This window comes from Neolamprologus brichardi, chromosome 13 (assembly GCF_056152115.1).
Source record: "Neolamprologus brichardi isolate AB-2024 chromosome 13, ASM5615211v1, whole genome shotgun sequence".
Classification (NCBI taxonomy): Eukaryota; Metazoa; Chordata; class Actinopteri; order Cichliformes; family Cichlidae; genus Neolamprologus; species Neolamprologus brichardi.
The window spans coordinates 23740912-23758359 of record NC_142116.1 but is presented as its reverse complement, the minus strand read 5'-3'; the positions used below and the strand labels follow the sequence as shown (position 1 = coordinate 23758359).

The 17448-nt window shown below is 42.4% G+C and overlaps 1 protein-coding gene across 1 annotated transcript in view; it reads right to left on the bottom strand.

Annotated features, from left to right (window-relative positions):
• The window catches only part of cdh23 (cadherin-related 23), a 177656-nt gene that overhangs the window by 65984 nt on the left and 94224 nt on the right, over window positions 1–17448 (bottom strand). Inside the window, exons 12-13 of the mRNA XM_087850340.1 lie at window positions 13934–14083; window positions 13241–13399 (exon numbers count right to left, since the gene is read on the bottom strand). Coding sequence (XP_087706466.1) covers window positions 13241–13399; window positions 13934–14083 — 309 coding nt within the window. The remainder of the gene's footprint in view (window positions 1–13240; window positions 13400–13933; window positions 14084–17448) is intronic.

The window sequence follows — 17448 nt, the reverse complement described above, 5'->3', positions numbered from 1 at the left end:
TGCCTGACCAACGAGGCCTGGCCAATGAGATGATGACCTCTGTATACCACAGTACCCTAGTATCAAATCTGAGGCCATCTGTCCGACAGTTAAAGCTTGGATGAAATGACTTCACGCAACATGTCAATGATCCCAAGTTTAGCAGCAAATCTACAACAGAGCCACTGGGTGGAAAAAAAGAAAGAAAAAAAAAGAATCAAGGTGCTGCAATGGCCCAGTCAAAGTCCAGATCAAGGGAAGTGTGCATAAACGAATGCCCACAAAACTTAATAAACCGAAGCAATGTGGCAAAGAAGAGTGAGAAAGAATTCCTCCACAACAATGTGAGCCCAATAAAGTATTAAAAGAAAGTGATTACTCCAAGTTATTGCTGCTACAAGGGTGTAATTAGTTTTTCACACACTGCTTCTGCATTTTGGCTTAGTTTTTGTTAAATAAATAATGACATTGTAACATGTCATGTTGTTCATCTATGGCTCTATTTAAGTAATTTTTGAACGTGGTAAGAACCAAACAATTTTTTTAATCATGTGCTGATATACAAAACATAAAGGTATCATATTATTTATTTTTTCACATATGTACTAATTTTCACATATTCTAATATGTGATTACCTCATTTTATCTTAAAGTTTGGAAATAGGGAGAAAACACTTACTTGGTTCTGACCAAGAGGGGAATAATGCAAACCAACAATGCAGTAAATAATGTTGTCAAACACTTATTTACCTATATGTGTACTGTATTTCAGTAGTTTCTAGCACAGTGTGTAAGTATGTGTGCCTGTGTGTTTGCGGCTGCATTTTGAAGACGGCCCACCAGGGTACATTGATTAAGAATGAAGGAGTTATCCTTCTGTTTGGTACAAAAACATAATTTGACCACCATCTGTTGCATTTTACAGCCACCTGACAGAGAGCACTGTGAGTTCAGTCTAGTCTGGTTATACTGTGATACCAGGGGAACAACTCCAGCAACTGCTGGTAAAGACTGAGACAGGTATGCAGAGTATCAGAAAAATGACAATGCAACTGCTGTATAAACAAGTCACTAGCACTGAAACACTAGCAAAGGTCTTTATGAATTCATTTATTCACAACTAATGTTCCATCTCAGCATGATTTTCTGTGCTTGGGGATCAGGATAATTTGACCTTAACAGTCAGGTGATAGACAAGGTAGGTTATTATTTTACCTGGTACAGACCGACTTGAGTGGAATTTGAAGTATTCTAGCATAAGATGAATATAACCTAGGCCACTTTTGAATTCCTGCACTTTAAAATTTATGGCCAGAACAGAATATTCATTTAAAGACATATGATTCATTACATTTTACAAAAGAATCATGAGCTCATTTATCCTTTCTCCCCTTTATTTTCTCTTTGAACATTATGAACCAGAAACAACAGCTTGATGGATTTAACATCTTGTTGTGCCTCACTTTGGACACTATCGCTTATTTTATAAATACATGCACTGCCAGAGCCAAAATAAATATGTTATCATTCACACAAACACACGCGAGGCAGACGAAGCTTGTTTGCTCCGACTGCAGCATGAAAATAAACACTATCGGTGTTTTTCACTGGATCACAACCACTCTAACTTACTGTCTAAATTACTAATTAACTACATTATGACAAACCCACATAGGTAAACAAATCTATACAAACAGATTATTAATATGAGTCTTACAGAAGAGAAAATAGAGAAGAGCCAAAAATAAATAATGACTTCGGTTTTAGGCATCTTTTGTTGACCTTGAGGGTGTTTAGGGAGATTGACGTGTGTATATTCCATGCATATATACATTGACCAGCCATACAATCACAGGGGAAAAACAGTAACAGGTGAGGGGACTAATTCCTGATCATTCTGCTACAATCCAATGGTCTGCTGGGAAACCTTAGTGCAAGAGATTCATTTTACTTATGCTCACTCCACCTAACACAGTGTTTGAATCCCTAGCCTCCCTAATGCTGGACAAGGCACTCTAGAACTGCTTAGGAAAGTGTTGCAGAACACAAAAGCATCCAAACCAACGACCCGAGTAACCTTAGCTGTCTCAGATCCCAAGAGGATGCACAGCAAACACACCTGTTCAATGGAACAACCACCAAAAAACCTACAGGCCCCAAAGGGTCAAGCTCTGACCCTTCAGTACATGGAACCAGGGTCTCTGCATTTGATGTCATAGCATGTCTAGCAGAAAGAATTTTTAGGTTCTGTGGATTGCTATATTTTTCCAAACATAGTCTGTTATGACAGTATCTTAGATTTTGCAGTATTTCCAGTTAGTTGTGAAAGGCAATCTGCTGTACCACTCCCAGCAAGTACATTTTCCCTTTCAGTGTAAACAGATCTGCCTCCAGGTCTTGGCAGGGTCTCTCCGGATGATCTGCTGGGAGCAGTGGGTCTCTGTGGTTAGCATGCTCCTCAGTGCAAGTTTTATTTTCAAAATTAGTTCATTCAATTGCTGACTCAAGCTAGACTGTCATATAGTCCACTGCACGTGCCCTGAATTTGGCTACTCATAGATGTCCCTTATGTAGACCACTGAGGACTGTGTTTCTTAAACTTACAGCAATGACCAGATATGCCCTCTTCATGCCTGTTCCAATATATTATACAAGAATCTTCCCGTGGACACTCTAAAACAACAACATCATTTATGTGACACATTAATCCATCCAGACCTACAACAACCTCTGCCATCATGCTTTTTTAGAACTGCTCAGGTGCAGAAGTTACCCTGAAGAGCAACCGATTAAATTATAGGGGCCAAGTGATGTCATAAAGGTTGTTGGTTTAGCAAACTCTTTAGCTAGAGGGATTTACAAAAGACCCATGTTACAGTGAAGACTCAGTGAGCTTAGTGAAGTCAACACGTATGTAAGGATCACTTGTCTTTTTAGACACCACCATCATACTGCTATCCAGTGGTTCATCAACTCTCCTTACTCCAGTCTTCTCCGTTCACTCTAGGTCTTTCTTGACTTTCAGAGTTAGTGATAAGGGAATCCATTGTGGGGTCTTTAAAGAGAACAGCATAGCACTGGGTTTCAGTTTGATGGTAAATAGGTGCTACCTCAGACCAAGACCATTGCACACCTTCAAATATTTGTTGTTCAGCGTCTCTAGGCTGACACTAACTACTCGAGCTACCAGGCCTAGCACCTCAACAGCAGGTATGCTGAGCAGAGAAGAGTGCAGATGCCAAGGAATATGTTGTCTTCTTCCTGAACCTTATACACTTCTCTTGATGAGGCACACACTGTTTTATAATGGCAGATCGAACAGTTTGCTGGACACTCCACTTTTGGGGTCTGAGGGACTTTTCCACATTTCTAGCATTTAGACAGTCTACTAGTCTATACATGTTACTGGCTGGGCTTTTCCCCCCTCTTATTGAGTTTCTTCTTCTTGTGAAGATGTTTGTCTCTGCTCATAACTCTATCTAACAAGCATGTCTCTCTTTTTCCCACAGTATCCCACCCACGTGTATATCTGTATATCCTAGAACCAGCCTGTCTTTGATTAGCTCATCATGAAACATGCAACATAATTGCAGGGTTCTGCCAAAGAATATAAATCAGTAACAGATCATGAGTCCACAGTTTCATTTTCTCCTTGTTTTCTCAAATTAAAGGATGATTTTTCATATACCACATTTGTTTTACCAATGAAAAAGCTGTGGAGTCCATCTCTCACCGTAGCATACTGACAGACAAGTTCAGCCCCTCCTCTTGGTGTCCGCTTCATCACCCATGCAGTACATGAGTGAATGTTTACCTGGTTGTCGTCTGATGTTGTGTGGAGATTACTAGCTTGCTGATAGCACTCAAACTATCTAATCCATTTCACCCATTTCTAATGTTTGCTGAAGTCAAAAGGCTCTGGTGGCTTTAGCCGAGTGTCACACTTGACCTGGAAACGGGGCCTTATCCAGGTCCTGCAGCTGCTCTAACTCCATTGTCTGCGATCTCACCCAGGCTTTTCCAAATGCCGGTATATACTATCCCACTTGTCACACCATGTTTCCTTACCATTTAAACTCATGGGAAATCATAGAGATCCAGTATCCTGGCACAAGCATCCATCATTGTGCACAACTTTAGTCCCTAGTACAACAAAAATAACATTCCCCAGAACCGTCTGGGCCTCCTTATATTTCCGACATAACCATCGCACCACAGAGGACTGCTTGCTGGCTGTGGCTCAGCTGTTTGATATGGGAACTGGAAAGGATTGAGCTTTGGGAACAGCCAGTTGGTCTAAAGTCTTGGACACAGTAATAAAGACTGGATTGTGTAGTAACATCTTGCTCCTTAGACTGGCGTAGTTTAATTTCATTTCATTGTATTAATATAAAAATGTATCTTTAAAAAAAAAAAAAGTTGCTTCCCTTTGGACTTTAAATACATTCTTTATACAGATTGTTGTTTGTGTATTATTGTGGGGGAAAATAAAATAAATTCTTTAGTTAATATTGGTGCTCCCATCTCTGTCCTTGGGCTAGGTTGTGCTGCTCTCCCCTGTGGACCCAAAACAAAAACTAATAAACTAATAACTAATAAATAAAATTAAAATCATATATATATATATATATATATATATATATATATATATATATATATATATATATGTTTCGACAGCAGATGGCAAAAGCTGCTGCCCACAATAAACAGTTTAATGACTGTAACGCACAGGTCTTTTCTTTGACATCTCAAAGAGTGTAGCTGGTGCTTTCACGTCGCAGTGTGGGCAGCGAAAACGGAGACTTTTGAAAACTAGCAGTGGGCATTATACAGCAGTTTTGTTTGCTCTCAATTTTGACAGCCCTACTAAAGATTAATATCAGTTTGTACAAGCTTCAGATAGCTTTTCTTCAAATTCCTTAATACTCACTCACTTTTGCAACTTTGTACTTTTGTGTTACTCGCAGCAACAATTCCACCTCATTGTTAGTCCATCTACAAAAACTCGGTGCTTTTCCTCAACATTTTGCAGTGACGTTTCAATGAGCCGGAAAGTAAATAAACGAAAGTGGTGTGCGGATTGATACTGAAATATAGATTCTTCCGATACCAGTAATTTATGTTCTAGAATTGATTCTCATATTAAAATATCGATATTTTAGTACTTTGGGGTAAATTTGTAGTTTATCATTAACAGGAACACAGTGGAAAGAAACTATATCATTCGGATCTTCTAAATTTGAAGGAACTACTTCCTCTTACGCCTTTCATAGTCATATGCAAAATACGGCTGTATAAATGTGTCACAGCCCGTGGCATGTGCACTCAGAACAATGGCTGAGCGTAAACGGAGTCATGTGTGGACGTATTTTACCTCCACAAACAGCCAAGACACGGTTTCCGATACAAATCGGCAAGACAGTGAGGTGTTGTGGCAACGCCACTAACCTCGTCAAACACCTCAGAGAAAATCATATCACAGAATATGATGAGCTTATGTTGAGGCAAAGTGAAGAGGAGGAGGACAGGTGCTGCTAGGGTGAGACAGGCGTCTCTCGCGGAGTCCTTTAACCCTTTAAGACCTACCGTAGAACCAAGTCCGCCAGAGCTTATATTAAATTTTTACATGCTGTAGTGCCATTTTTGGGAGCATTTCAAGTTGCTATACATCAATACAACCATTATAGCCCAGATTTTAATAATATGTATGCATTAAGTGCATATTAATTACATAAATTGAAAAAAAAAATGCAATAAACTACAAAAAAATTGAAAATCATTTTTGCTTTTTTAACATATATTTCTAGTTAGAGAAATTTAAGAGGCTTATCCCTCAAAACTGTAAATACAAAAAAGTTGCACAAAATAGTTTACAACAACAGGAAATTTATTTTGAGTGTCTTCATAGTCTTGATTTTTGAAATACACCAATTTTTATATACTGCAGGAAAAACGAAAATAAATTTTATACTGCAAATTTGCAAAAAAGCAGCATATGCATCAAAATAAACTATTTCCAGCAGTGCAATATTAGTCCTAAGCATCCCAGAAACGACACAGAAAGTCATAAAGTCAAAGATAACTTTTAAAAACACCAGTATAGGCTCATGAGGCTATATGGTAAAAAAAACTACATTTCCGCAAAAATGATGTCACTTCCGGTTTTGGGCAGGTAATGGCGGACATGCAAAAGTTCGCGCTGACGTCTATTCCAACATAGGAAGTGTTATGAACAGCTGTTCGGATCGGCAAAGCGTGTTTCTGGAATATTATGTTTTTGTTGCTGCAAGTGCTTTTAATGCAGTTTTTGCAAAGTTATATGTGGAAGGAAACTGTGACCTAGGACAAGCTGATGGCATAAGATGTAAGTACAACTCCTCCGGTTTCATATGCAAAAAAAAATTATTGCGCTAGCTTACGTGGTTGCAGAGCTACCGGGATTTAAAAATAGTTACGCAAAGCAGAGCGTGCCCGCTCCCACCGGTTTTAAAGGGTTAATGCTGCAGGCAGGCAATGTGTTCAAACAGCGCACAACTTCAAGTTTTTTTTTTATTTCTATATGATTATTCTGTACAGTAGTCTGATGTCCTGTAATCATTATGAAGCTATATCCTTATATTATTACTACAATTACATAATACATTTATATATTGTGGGGTGTTGGGGGAGCAGCTAATTCTCTCCCATCATGCCTTGGGACATGTGCTGCTGTTTAGATGTTCTTGTTTTATTGTTTATGGTAACGTTACTTTTAACTGTTATCTTGATTGTTGTGTTTACGCTGTGGTGCAGAGTCACTGACAGTTGTTGTTTTGTAGAGAGAGTGCTGTACCCTGAGTGAGTTCTGTTGTGCTGTTGTTGAGGCCTGAGGCACATTGTAGCAGTGGCAAGTGTTTTAATAAAGAGCTCCCCCTACCAGTTTAGGGTTGAACAGCAAGTTCAATCTCTCTGTGAGCTTCTTTGTTAAGGTTCTTCTGCATGCCACATAGGTGTCAAAAGAGGGATTCCAAGAGCATGGCCACTATTCTGAAAGAGGAAGAGGAGCTGAGGAAGATTGAGGAGCTTATCACCTGCCTGGAAGCAGTGAATGGAGCACAACCAAAGAAGTGGGGAGAGCCCGGGCAGCAGCAAGCCAGATGGGAAGATCTGTTGGGCTTACCAGATGGAGCCTCACACCCCTTCCCACTGGGAAGCTGTCGGAGCTGCAAAGGCATGCTGCAGGCTCCAAGACAATGAGCAGCCAGCCAGCCTCCACTCAGGGTGATGCCTGGGAGCAGCACACCCTCATTGCTGGCAGCTGAGGGGGACAATGCCAACTGCCTCCTGAACCAAGTACAGCCGGTGCTGCCACCAGGGGCTCCTGTCTGGGGGAGCATGAAGCTGCCACGCTATAATGGGGAGGCACCTCCAGAGACCTACCTTATCCAGGTACAGCTGGCTGCTCACCTAAATGAATGGTCAACAGAGGAGACAGCTATCCCGGTCGCCCTCACCTTGGAAGGCAGGGCCCTGCAGATCCGCACAGATCTTCAGCCAGAAGAGCATTTAAGTTGGCCTGCTGTTGCCAGAGCAATGCGGAGCAGGCTTGGCCTCCGTACACATGCAGATGATGCCCGAGATAAACTTGCCAGCTGCCCAGGGAGACAAGAGGAGAGTCTGGGTGCCTATGCTGCCGACCTTTGTCTTTACGCATGAAGATGGTACCCTGCTTTTGATGCTGCAGCACAAGAAGAGCTTGCTCTCCAGGCTTTTGTTCGGGGTCTCCAGCCAAAACGACCACAAGAGCACATCCGTCTGCATGCACTGGAAACCCTGGCAGCAGCTCTAACTGAGGCAGAAAGCGTGGAGCATGTGCTCAGCTCAGGTGCACGCAGCTCTGGCACAAGTCACCGAGTGTGTCAAACGGAGTACAAAAGGAGCAACCAGGAGGAGATGGCCCTCCAAACCACCATCACACCACCCTGGTGATCTCGGCGAGGGAATAGGCCAGCAGGTGGCTAATCCAGGGACAACTGCCATCGGTGTGGAGAACCAGGCCACATTGCACGCTACTGTCCAGCACCGAGCCCACGAAGCCTGGCACCCCAGCTGCTGTTAAACTAAGGCGGGGTGGCACAATGGAGGAACTGCCCCCCACCACCAATCTGTCCTCCCAATCACACTTGCGGGTTGGCCGGCTGGCCAGACACGGGGACTGTATCTGGACTGTCACCTTGCTGGCACCACCTGTAGAGCCCTGATAGAAACTGGATCTACGCTTTCCTTGGTACAGGCCGGAGTCCTCCCTGGTACTGACAGCCCAAGACTGCAGGGTTGGCAGCCTACTCAGCTCCACATCACCACAGTCACGGGGGAGCGTGCCAAAGTTAAGGGGGAAAGATCCCTCCTGGTGACAGTTGCTAACTGCACTGTGGACCACCAGTTCTGGCTAGCCAGCATCCAGGACCAATGCATCATTGGTCTGGACCTGCTGGCCAAATGGGAGGCCACAGGGTACGTGTCCAGAGGAATCCTTTACCTGGGCACGGAGGCTGTGAAGCTCCACACTACCAAGGAAGTCCCGCTGCTTGCCTCCACTTTTTCAGCCAGCGTTAGGAAGCCTGAGGACCTGTCGCCGCTGGCAGTGGAAGGGGCCTCTCCTTCACCAGCAGTACAGCAACTGTCCACAGAGACCAAGCAAGCTGTCAAGGACTTATACCAGAGGAGCTGCGAGGGTCTCCAGGCTGATCAGCAATGGCAGCTGTGGGAGATACTCGACTTGTTTGCCAACATCTTTGCAGCCAAAGATGAGGACTGTATGCAAATCAGGCTGGTACAACATGACATTGACACTGGGGATGCACGGCCCATCTGCCTCTGCCCTCGTCGCTTTCCCCTTGCCAAGCGTGCCGCAGCAGAGCAGAAGATCAGGGAAATGGCAGAGGTGGGCATCATCGAACCCTCAGACAGCCCCTGGGCAGCCCCGGCCGTACTGGTTCGGAAAAAGGATGGTACCTGGCGGTTTTGTGTTGACTATCGTCTACTCAACAGCATCACATGCAAGGACTCCTACCCATTGCCCTGGATTGACGATGGCCTTGACGACATTGCTGGGTCCTGCTGGTTCAATTCCCTCAATTTGCGCAGTGGCTACTGGCAAGTGGAGCTGACGCCAGAGGCCTGCCCAAAGACTGCTTTCTCCATTGGCCAGGGACTATGGCAGTTTAAGGTGATGCCCTTCGGCCTCTGCAATGCCCCAGCCACATTCGAACGCCTAATGGAGAGGGTTCTACATTCCCCACGACCGCTGTGTGGTCTACCTGGATGACCTCCTTGTCCAAGCAACAGACTTCGAGAAAGCTTTGGCTAACCTGACTGCTGTTTTCCATGCTATCTGCCAGGCTGGCCTTCGTCTCCACCCCAAAAAGTGCCACCTCTTCCGAAAGGAGACGACTTTTTTGGGTCACGTTGTCAGCGGAGCAGGGGTTTCCACTGATCTTGCAAAGGTGGCTGCTGTGAAGGACTGGCCCATTCCGGGCAACACTGCTGAGTTGCGGAGCTTCCTTGGCCTGGCATCATACTACTGGCGTTTTGTCAAGGACTTTGCTACCATTGCAAGCCCCCTGCACTGGCTCACACAGGAGGGCCGGGAGTTCCACTGGAGTGAGGACTGTGCTGTGGCGTTTGATTGGCTCCGATCTGCACTGGTTGAGGTACCGGTGCTAGCCTACCCAGACCTGCAGCTTCCTTTTGTCGTGGACACCGATGCCAGCAACATGGGTGTGGGGGCTGTACTGTCGCTTGGAAGGCCCTGAGGGAGAGTGGGTCATCTCCTACTACAGCCGTTCCCTCAGCAGACCAGAGAGGAACTATTGTGTCACCCGTCGAGAGCTGCTGACCATCATCCTGGGCCTCTGCCATTTCAGACCCTACCTCTACGGGAAGAAGTTCCTCCTGTGCATAGACCATGCGTCCCTCACTTGGCTGCTCAGCTTTAAAGAACCGGAGGGAGGTATTATGAAATACAATGAAACATTACGTTTTTGTCGATACCACCCTGAATTTTACTTGGTATCGGATCGGAAAGGAAATCAGTGGTATCGCACATCACTAATAAACGGCAGACAGAAATGAGGCAGGTCGAATCTTCTTGCTTTTCACGCATGCGCAGTACTGGAATGTGGACGCACAACTCCGCGAAAACGACTGAAAACGCTAGTATGGACGCCGAGCATTTTCAAATCTATCCGGGCTTGTGTGGACGTGGCCTTAGAGCAACCCCCCACCTGGGATAGGGTGCGCAGCTGCTGATGAAGGTTAAGGTGTTAGGAAATACCACCATTAAAGGGGTGGGGGATGTCACAAGGTAGAATATTTGGGTTAATGTGCTTTGCCTGTTTATTTTGTGCTTGTAGCGTTTTAGCTTTTTTTTTCCTGCTTGTTGTTGGTTATATTTGTTTTTAGATGTCTTGATTTTAATTGATATATGTGTAGTTTTAATAACCTGCCAGATTGAATGACTGTAAAATTGACCTAAATGAAGAGCGTGAGAGAAAGCTGCCAAAGATTTCAGCCTGGGGCAGGTCACTGAGGAACATTTAGTAGCTGCAATATGGAGATATAGGTGGGAGATCTGATCAATACCCAGAGATATTATAAGTAGCCTAAAGCAGAGGAACATGGGGAATGCCAGCGTAAGATGCCAAAGTAGAAGATGTGCTGCCACAAACACCTTGTCATTACTAACCGACCATAACGAGACCCAAAGCTATGGTCAAATCTGGAGGAGCCAAAGGGCAGAGTCCAGAGCTTCGCACACCTCTGTTAGTAACCTGTTTCAACTCTTTGTGAAGCAGCTGGACTAGTGTCGGGATAGCAGGAGTTCCAGAGGGGCATTCGGGATTAGAAGGAGCTGTGTCGGTGTCAGAGTTGTTTGCAGCAGCTCTGTTTTAGCAACAGCACTGACCAGTGTTGTAGTATCAGGAGGGAGGTCCGGTGTTGAGGGAGGAGGTGTGTTTGCTGTCTGTGGCAGGCTGTTTGATATGGGGATGGGAAAGGATCATGCTTTGATCTGAAATCTTGGACAGAGTAACACAGACTGGACTATGCTGTAACAGCTTGTTTGTCAGGCTGGTGTAGCTTATTTTATTTCATTTGTTTTAATGTACCGGTGTACAATATCTTATGAATAAAGTTTTTTTTGACAAGTTAAGTTTCTTTTCCTTTAGTATTTTAATGCTCAACTGTTTTACTCTTTTTAGTCACTTTAATTGACTTTTATCGAGTCAGGTTACCTTCTATTTACAGATTGTTTTCCTTTTATTATTGAAAGGGAAATTAAAATGTGTTTTTTTTTCCAAACACATCCTTGCTCTAGTCTATTTCCTTGGGCTAGGTTGCATTGCCTTCCCTTGTGGAATCAAAACAAAAACTAATAACAAGATTTCCCCGGCTCTTTAAAACCTAGGTGGCATTGTCATTAATAAAGCAAGTGGAAAGTTATCACTTAGCCTTGGCCCCACAGAGCAAAAGAGCAGAAACTTCACCACAGATACAGAATTTTCAAGATCAAGAAAACATGATTCCAGTCAGCAAAAGCACTGTAATGGCCCTCAAGTAGTATTAATGAAGTTATAAGTTAAATTAGAAGTCTCTAAACATAGAGGCGTATAAATGACTAGAGATTTCAGAGGAGCTGCAACATGTCAGTGGGAATATTCAAGTCTGGAGCTGTTTGCCTTTTCCTGGAGTTGGACACCTGCACCAAATGGATTCCTCTCTTGCCAGAGACAAGTGCTCTTTCATTTCTGTAGAGACAGGCGACACCATCTGCATCTTTGCAAAGAAAATTTCATAGTGCAGAAAAAAGAAAGAATCCCAACTGAAACAGAAAATACTTTCCAAGCACCATGTGAAGACCAAAGAAGGTCAAAGAGTACAGACAGTCATGGACTTTATTCTGACGTCAAAAGTATAAACTCCACAGCTTTAATATTAAATACTGTATATACTGTACCCTGTAGGTGTGTATGTGTCTGTTATATATCAGTCTCAAAACCCATCTAGAAATGTGTACTATATTAAATGCCTCTTTAAAATGTATGTGTTACGTCTCAATCTCAGAGGACTAATGTCTATATCAGTGCAGTTTTGTGTGTGTTTGATAACAGGTCAAACAATCGAAACCTTTATCTAACAGGGTATACGAGTTCTGTCAGTCATGCCAGTGTATATTCCTCACTGAAGCTGTCACATTTCATCCTGTTTACAGTCCACTCACTCCCCACAGCCAGATATCAGGATTCCAAGGCAAACCACATGCTCCAGCACGAGGCCAACACCAGCTATACTTATTGGGTATTAGACGGCCCTGCAATCTCCGTTTCATGAACAACTGGTCTATAAACACTATTGATTTTCACACTGTGGTTTTTGGCACATGTATCTAGTGGATTGTGGGCGTTCATCACAGCGATGACTAGTAATGAATAATAATGCAGACTTATGAGGAGACAGTCAGAGATGCTTTTGTTTTTTTGTTTCCTCATCTGATTAAAGCAGTGGCTGCAGGTGCTAAATGGTGGGACCCTGAGATCATGAGGTGGAGTAGCTACAAAGCTACTTCAGCTATGTGAAACTACATAACAATGATAGACATGGAGGAAATAAATAATGCAACATATGATAAAAAAAATATCCTAAACTCATCCTAAACTGTAATTTCAATACAATATGAAAAGCAATACATCTTAACCTCCTCTGATAACAACAATCCAATTAGAACGGGCATTTCTGCAATATGCTTCAATTTGTTACAGATCAAAGAAGTTTAGCGTAATATGAAACTTTAAATCTTAATTCTGAAGATAATTTTATCTGGCCCAAACAATGATATGGACTAACCACACTACTGTTCTCTCCCTAAACCACTGTGCTGTCAGTAATTTGGCTAACTGTGGCCCAGTATAGTAGATGAGAAGGTAACTGCGTTTTTCATTTGTGTTTTTCAGTTTCAGGCACTGCCTTGCTTGGGTCACATTAAATCCTTACTCGTACGGGAAAGTCTCAAGAGAGTACCGGGTCACGTGGGCTAAACAAACACTTCAAGATTTCATTCCCAATAAAGCAAGCCCTGTAAAAGTTACTAGTACAAGCCAGGTTTTATTGTAATCTGTTTGGAGCCGTGTTAAGTTTCTCTCCAGGAATAAATCCCTACTCTGTGAGTAATTTATCACGTTCTCAGCTGTGTAAACACCACACAGCGGTTCACTTAGAAACTCACCAGGATGCGCAGCAGCGATGTACCAGGTGGTGTGTTTTCAGGGAGGCTGATGTTGTAGAGGGGTCTGCTGAAGATGGGGCGGTTATCATTCTCATTGATTAGTTCAATAAAGACGCGAGCAAATCCCACATGATCCGAAATGGATTCATTTGCATAAAGCTGAGAGAGAGAGAGCAAGAAACAGAAGCAATGAATACGCACAGACACACATGAATGTTTCCTCAGATATAAAGAATGATTAAAGGAAAAAACAACAGATTATTATGCATGGAGGCTGTTGGTTGCATTCTAAAAAGTGTAATCTGAATTTGCTACTGAAAGAATTTATTTAAGATTTACAGTGTGCTACTCTGATTCTATAAACAACTCGGGGTTAAACTGAGGTGACAAAATAGCAATTTCACTGTTCAAACAACTCGGTGCTGTTTAGAAAGAGATATTGCTCCAGTCTAACTGTGCCTTGTGTCCAAACAAATCAAAACACTTTTCAAGAAACATAATAAAGTTACATTTCTTTTTCACAGCTCTGGCTTGGTCCACAGTTCATTTCCATTGATTATAACTCTTTAAGCTACTTTAGGCTTTTTAATAGATATTATCAAAAAAACCAACAGTTATGCTTTGTTGGGGTGATGCAGGTTTCTCAGGTAAATCTACAGGGCACAACTACTCGAACTAAGTTGAAAAACTTACTGAAAAACTGAAGCTGCGAATCTGTTCGTAGTCCAGCGGCATGGCAACCCTCATCCTGATGTCGGCACGCCCTTGCACCGCTGTGGGGGAGATGGTGAAGTATTCTGAATTGTTTCCTGTCAGAAACACTTGGAACATGCTGTTCACCCCCTGCCATAGGAAGGATAAGAGAGAGGATAGAATAACAGCAAGAAAATTGTGTTTTTAAAAGATGGAGCACAGTCAGGTGGCAATATATACCGAGTCTAACCTACGAGTGAGAAATGTGCAGTATATGATACATGGTACTGTATATTTAGCAAGTCAAAAGAAATCACATTTAATTATAGGGGAAAAAAACATGTCTATCTATCTAGACAGGATAGATACATATTTTTAACAACAGTGTAATAACTGTATGATATTCATGTGTTTTCATTTAAATATTTCTCTGTCTTTGCTGATAAAATGATAAAATTGCAGCTATACTAAAGATTAATGTATCACTGATGACAGGACACGAGATACTTGTAATTTATACCTGTACAAATACATGAATGATGTGGAAGGGTTATTCTCTTTTTCTGACAACGCTGTATTTTATTCTGTTGTATATAGTATCTTATTCTTCTTATCTTATCCTATTCCAGTGTTTTTTTAAATTTTTGCTTCTGTAACTTTGCATTGTCCACTTTCTGCTGTAACACAACAAATTTCCCATGGGTGGGACTAATAAAGGTTTTCTTATCTTATCTTATTTTATTTTATTTTATTCCAAACATTTCTTTTAATATGTCACACGTGTGTGTTTGTATTTTAAAATAATCAATTATTTTTTTTGAGTTTTATATTTTCTAATTAGTTTTTTTCCAGTTATTATGATCATATATCATATATAAATCTACATAGCCAAATACAAATACAGCCTCAACAGGGTCACTGTGATATGAACATTAATAAAGACTAAAATTAAGGATATTTCTGGTATTTTATTAGTTGGTTTTCTGAGCACACAATATTATTTCAGTTAGTTCATTTATTTTCTTGAAAGTCTCTCTCCCCCCCCCCCCCCCACACACACACACACACACACACACAGACACACACACACACACACACCTAGTTTTAATTTTGAGTTGTGTTTAATTAACAATAATAACTGATAGGATCAGCATGTAGGCAGCAGCTTTTTTATTGTCAGTCTTGAGCAGGATGTTTCTTTTCTGAGAACAACTGTGAAATATGTTGAACGCTCATAATGAATGAAGTTATAAAAAGGCACACCAAACAATGCACCAGTGAAGAAAATGTTAAATCGAGACGGAACAAGCCGACTCGAAAATTCCTTCAGGATGCATTTGGCGTGGAGGAGTGCACTTTGTACAAAAAGAACAAAGTGACAAGCCAGAATATTAATAACAGTAACACTGAAAGGTCCAACTGTGATCAGACATAAGAATCAAATCACAGCCCATACCACAGATTCATCGCTTCTCCGTCTGTAAAACTTGGGTCACAGTTTAAGTGATACACAGAATTTATTCCCCATTTATTTCCCACAGAGCTCTAAGAGTAAGTCAGACTGCATTAATACCTAGCCAGAGAAGAAAACCATATGCTTTGCGCACATTGTGTGTTTTATGAGAGAGGAAAAGGGGTTGACGTGATCCCTGGTGACAACCATGACTATCTACCTCAATCCAGCTACATTCGTTTGTGTTTGCTTTCTAGCTCACTGCAGCGTAAGTTGCCAGCACAATGTTTATGATTATGTCGATTATGTGAACATGAAGACTGATTTAGAAATACTATGTTTTGTGTCATTGCGGTTGTGTGTAATGAAAAAGTATGAATATGAAATTTGGAATAATGGAGGGAAAAAAACCCCCAACTCATCTTTTCCTTCTTTACTTCTTTTTCCTCGGATAAATCCCCACGTGCAGATGCATTATGGGTAAATATAAAACAGTGACATCACATCTCTGAAATACCTGTGGCTTTCTTGAGCGGGAGAAAAAACCTCATCTCTAGGTCCTTCCTGTCTTGATGTATAAAGCTTCAGGGCAGCCAATCATGTAGCCATTGTGGCAGACAGAGGAAGACGGGTGGCGTGGTCAATTGGCATTATGCTGCCAGTTGAAATAGCCCCCTTGTTTTTGTTTTCGTCTGTGGGAGAACCATTGTGGCTGATGACTCCTATTTAAAAGACCATCCAATATGCAGGGATGTCACCTCAAACTGCCCATAAACGTAATTGCCCGTCCATTTGCTTCTGCCTTTAGAAGCCCCCAATAAAAGCATCCTGTCAGATGCAACTGCCACAAAGTTTAGTGACAAGCTCCAGCAGCAAAAAGTTTTTAAAGATGCTAGCCAAGTAGAAGAGGATATGAAGGCAGCGACAGGCAGAGAGGTAACTACCACTTGTGTCATAGTCTAAGAAAAGAAATGTCTGCCTATAATCCCTTACACATGGAAGGAGTGAGATTACAGAGCAGGTGTAGTGGAGTGTGAATGAGTTTGTGTGTATCGGCAATGACATGCAGGTTTAAAAGATCAAAAAAGCAATAAAAAACTGCAAGACAAAAAACACCTCGTGGGCTTTACTCCTTGCAATTGATGTACTCGTGGCTCTATCACAGCAGAGTAACAATGCAAGACTGGTAGAGTTTAAAATGCCCCGGAATACGTTTTCTGCATTTTCTCTTTATATTTTTTCCATGTGACACTTTGCTTTTTAAGCTCTTTTTGATGTCTTTTGTTTTGTTGCATGATGATGACTTAACAGTGAGCCGGGGCTGCTAATGCGCCGATTCTGATAAGTGCTTTCGAATGCAGCATCTACGGCGAATCTAGTAAATTAAAACCGTCTCGGAGCCATTCCCCCATTTGCAATAAGCAGTCTTAGCCCAGATATGTTAGGTGTCTGGAAGCCTCCCCTGAGCGAACGCTAATATTGGTGGTGGTAAAATGTTGGTTGCTAACCTACAGAGAGACCTCTTATCACATGCCAGGTGTCTGGGTCGTCACCCCACCTGCGTGCAGCAACACGCTTGCAGTGCTCTCTTCTCTGCTTGCTGCTGGAACACAGGCAGAAGCAAACACGCCATCCCTAGAATGGATAAACAGACCTGCTGCTAAATATTCCTGCTATCTCTCCTTTCAAGTGCTGTATTCCTCTCCTGACTGTTTTCTTCCTGCTCCACCAATTACTACGACTTATGATTTTGCTCCTCTCCTCTCCTCTCCCCTCCGCAAGTCTGTTTCTCTTTATTCTCTACCTTCTTTTCTATCCACTTGACTCACGGTTATCTGTCAAATTCCACCCTGGCGGCTGCTGCGCCTGAATCAATCAGAGTTGACTAGCTTTCGGCTTATCTGCACCCTAGGTGATTGATTTTCCTCGTTAGGTATAATTTGATGCTCTATCCCATCTCTTCCAGAGCAAATTAAATTGTAGTCGAGTCCAATGCGCTGGTGTGAGCGAGCGTGTGCATATGTGAGCGAGGGAGAGAGAAAACGAGTGAGACAGAGCAAGC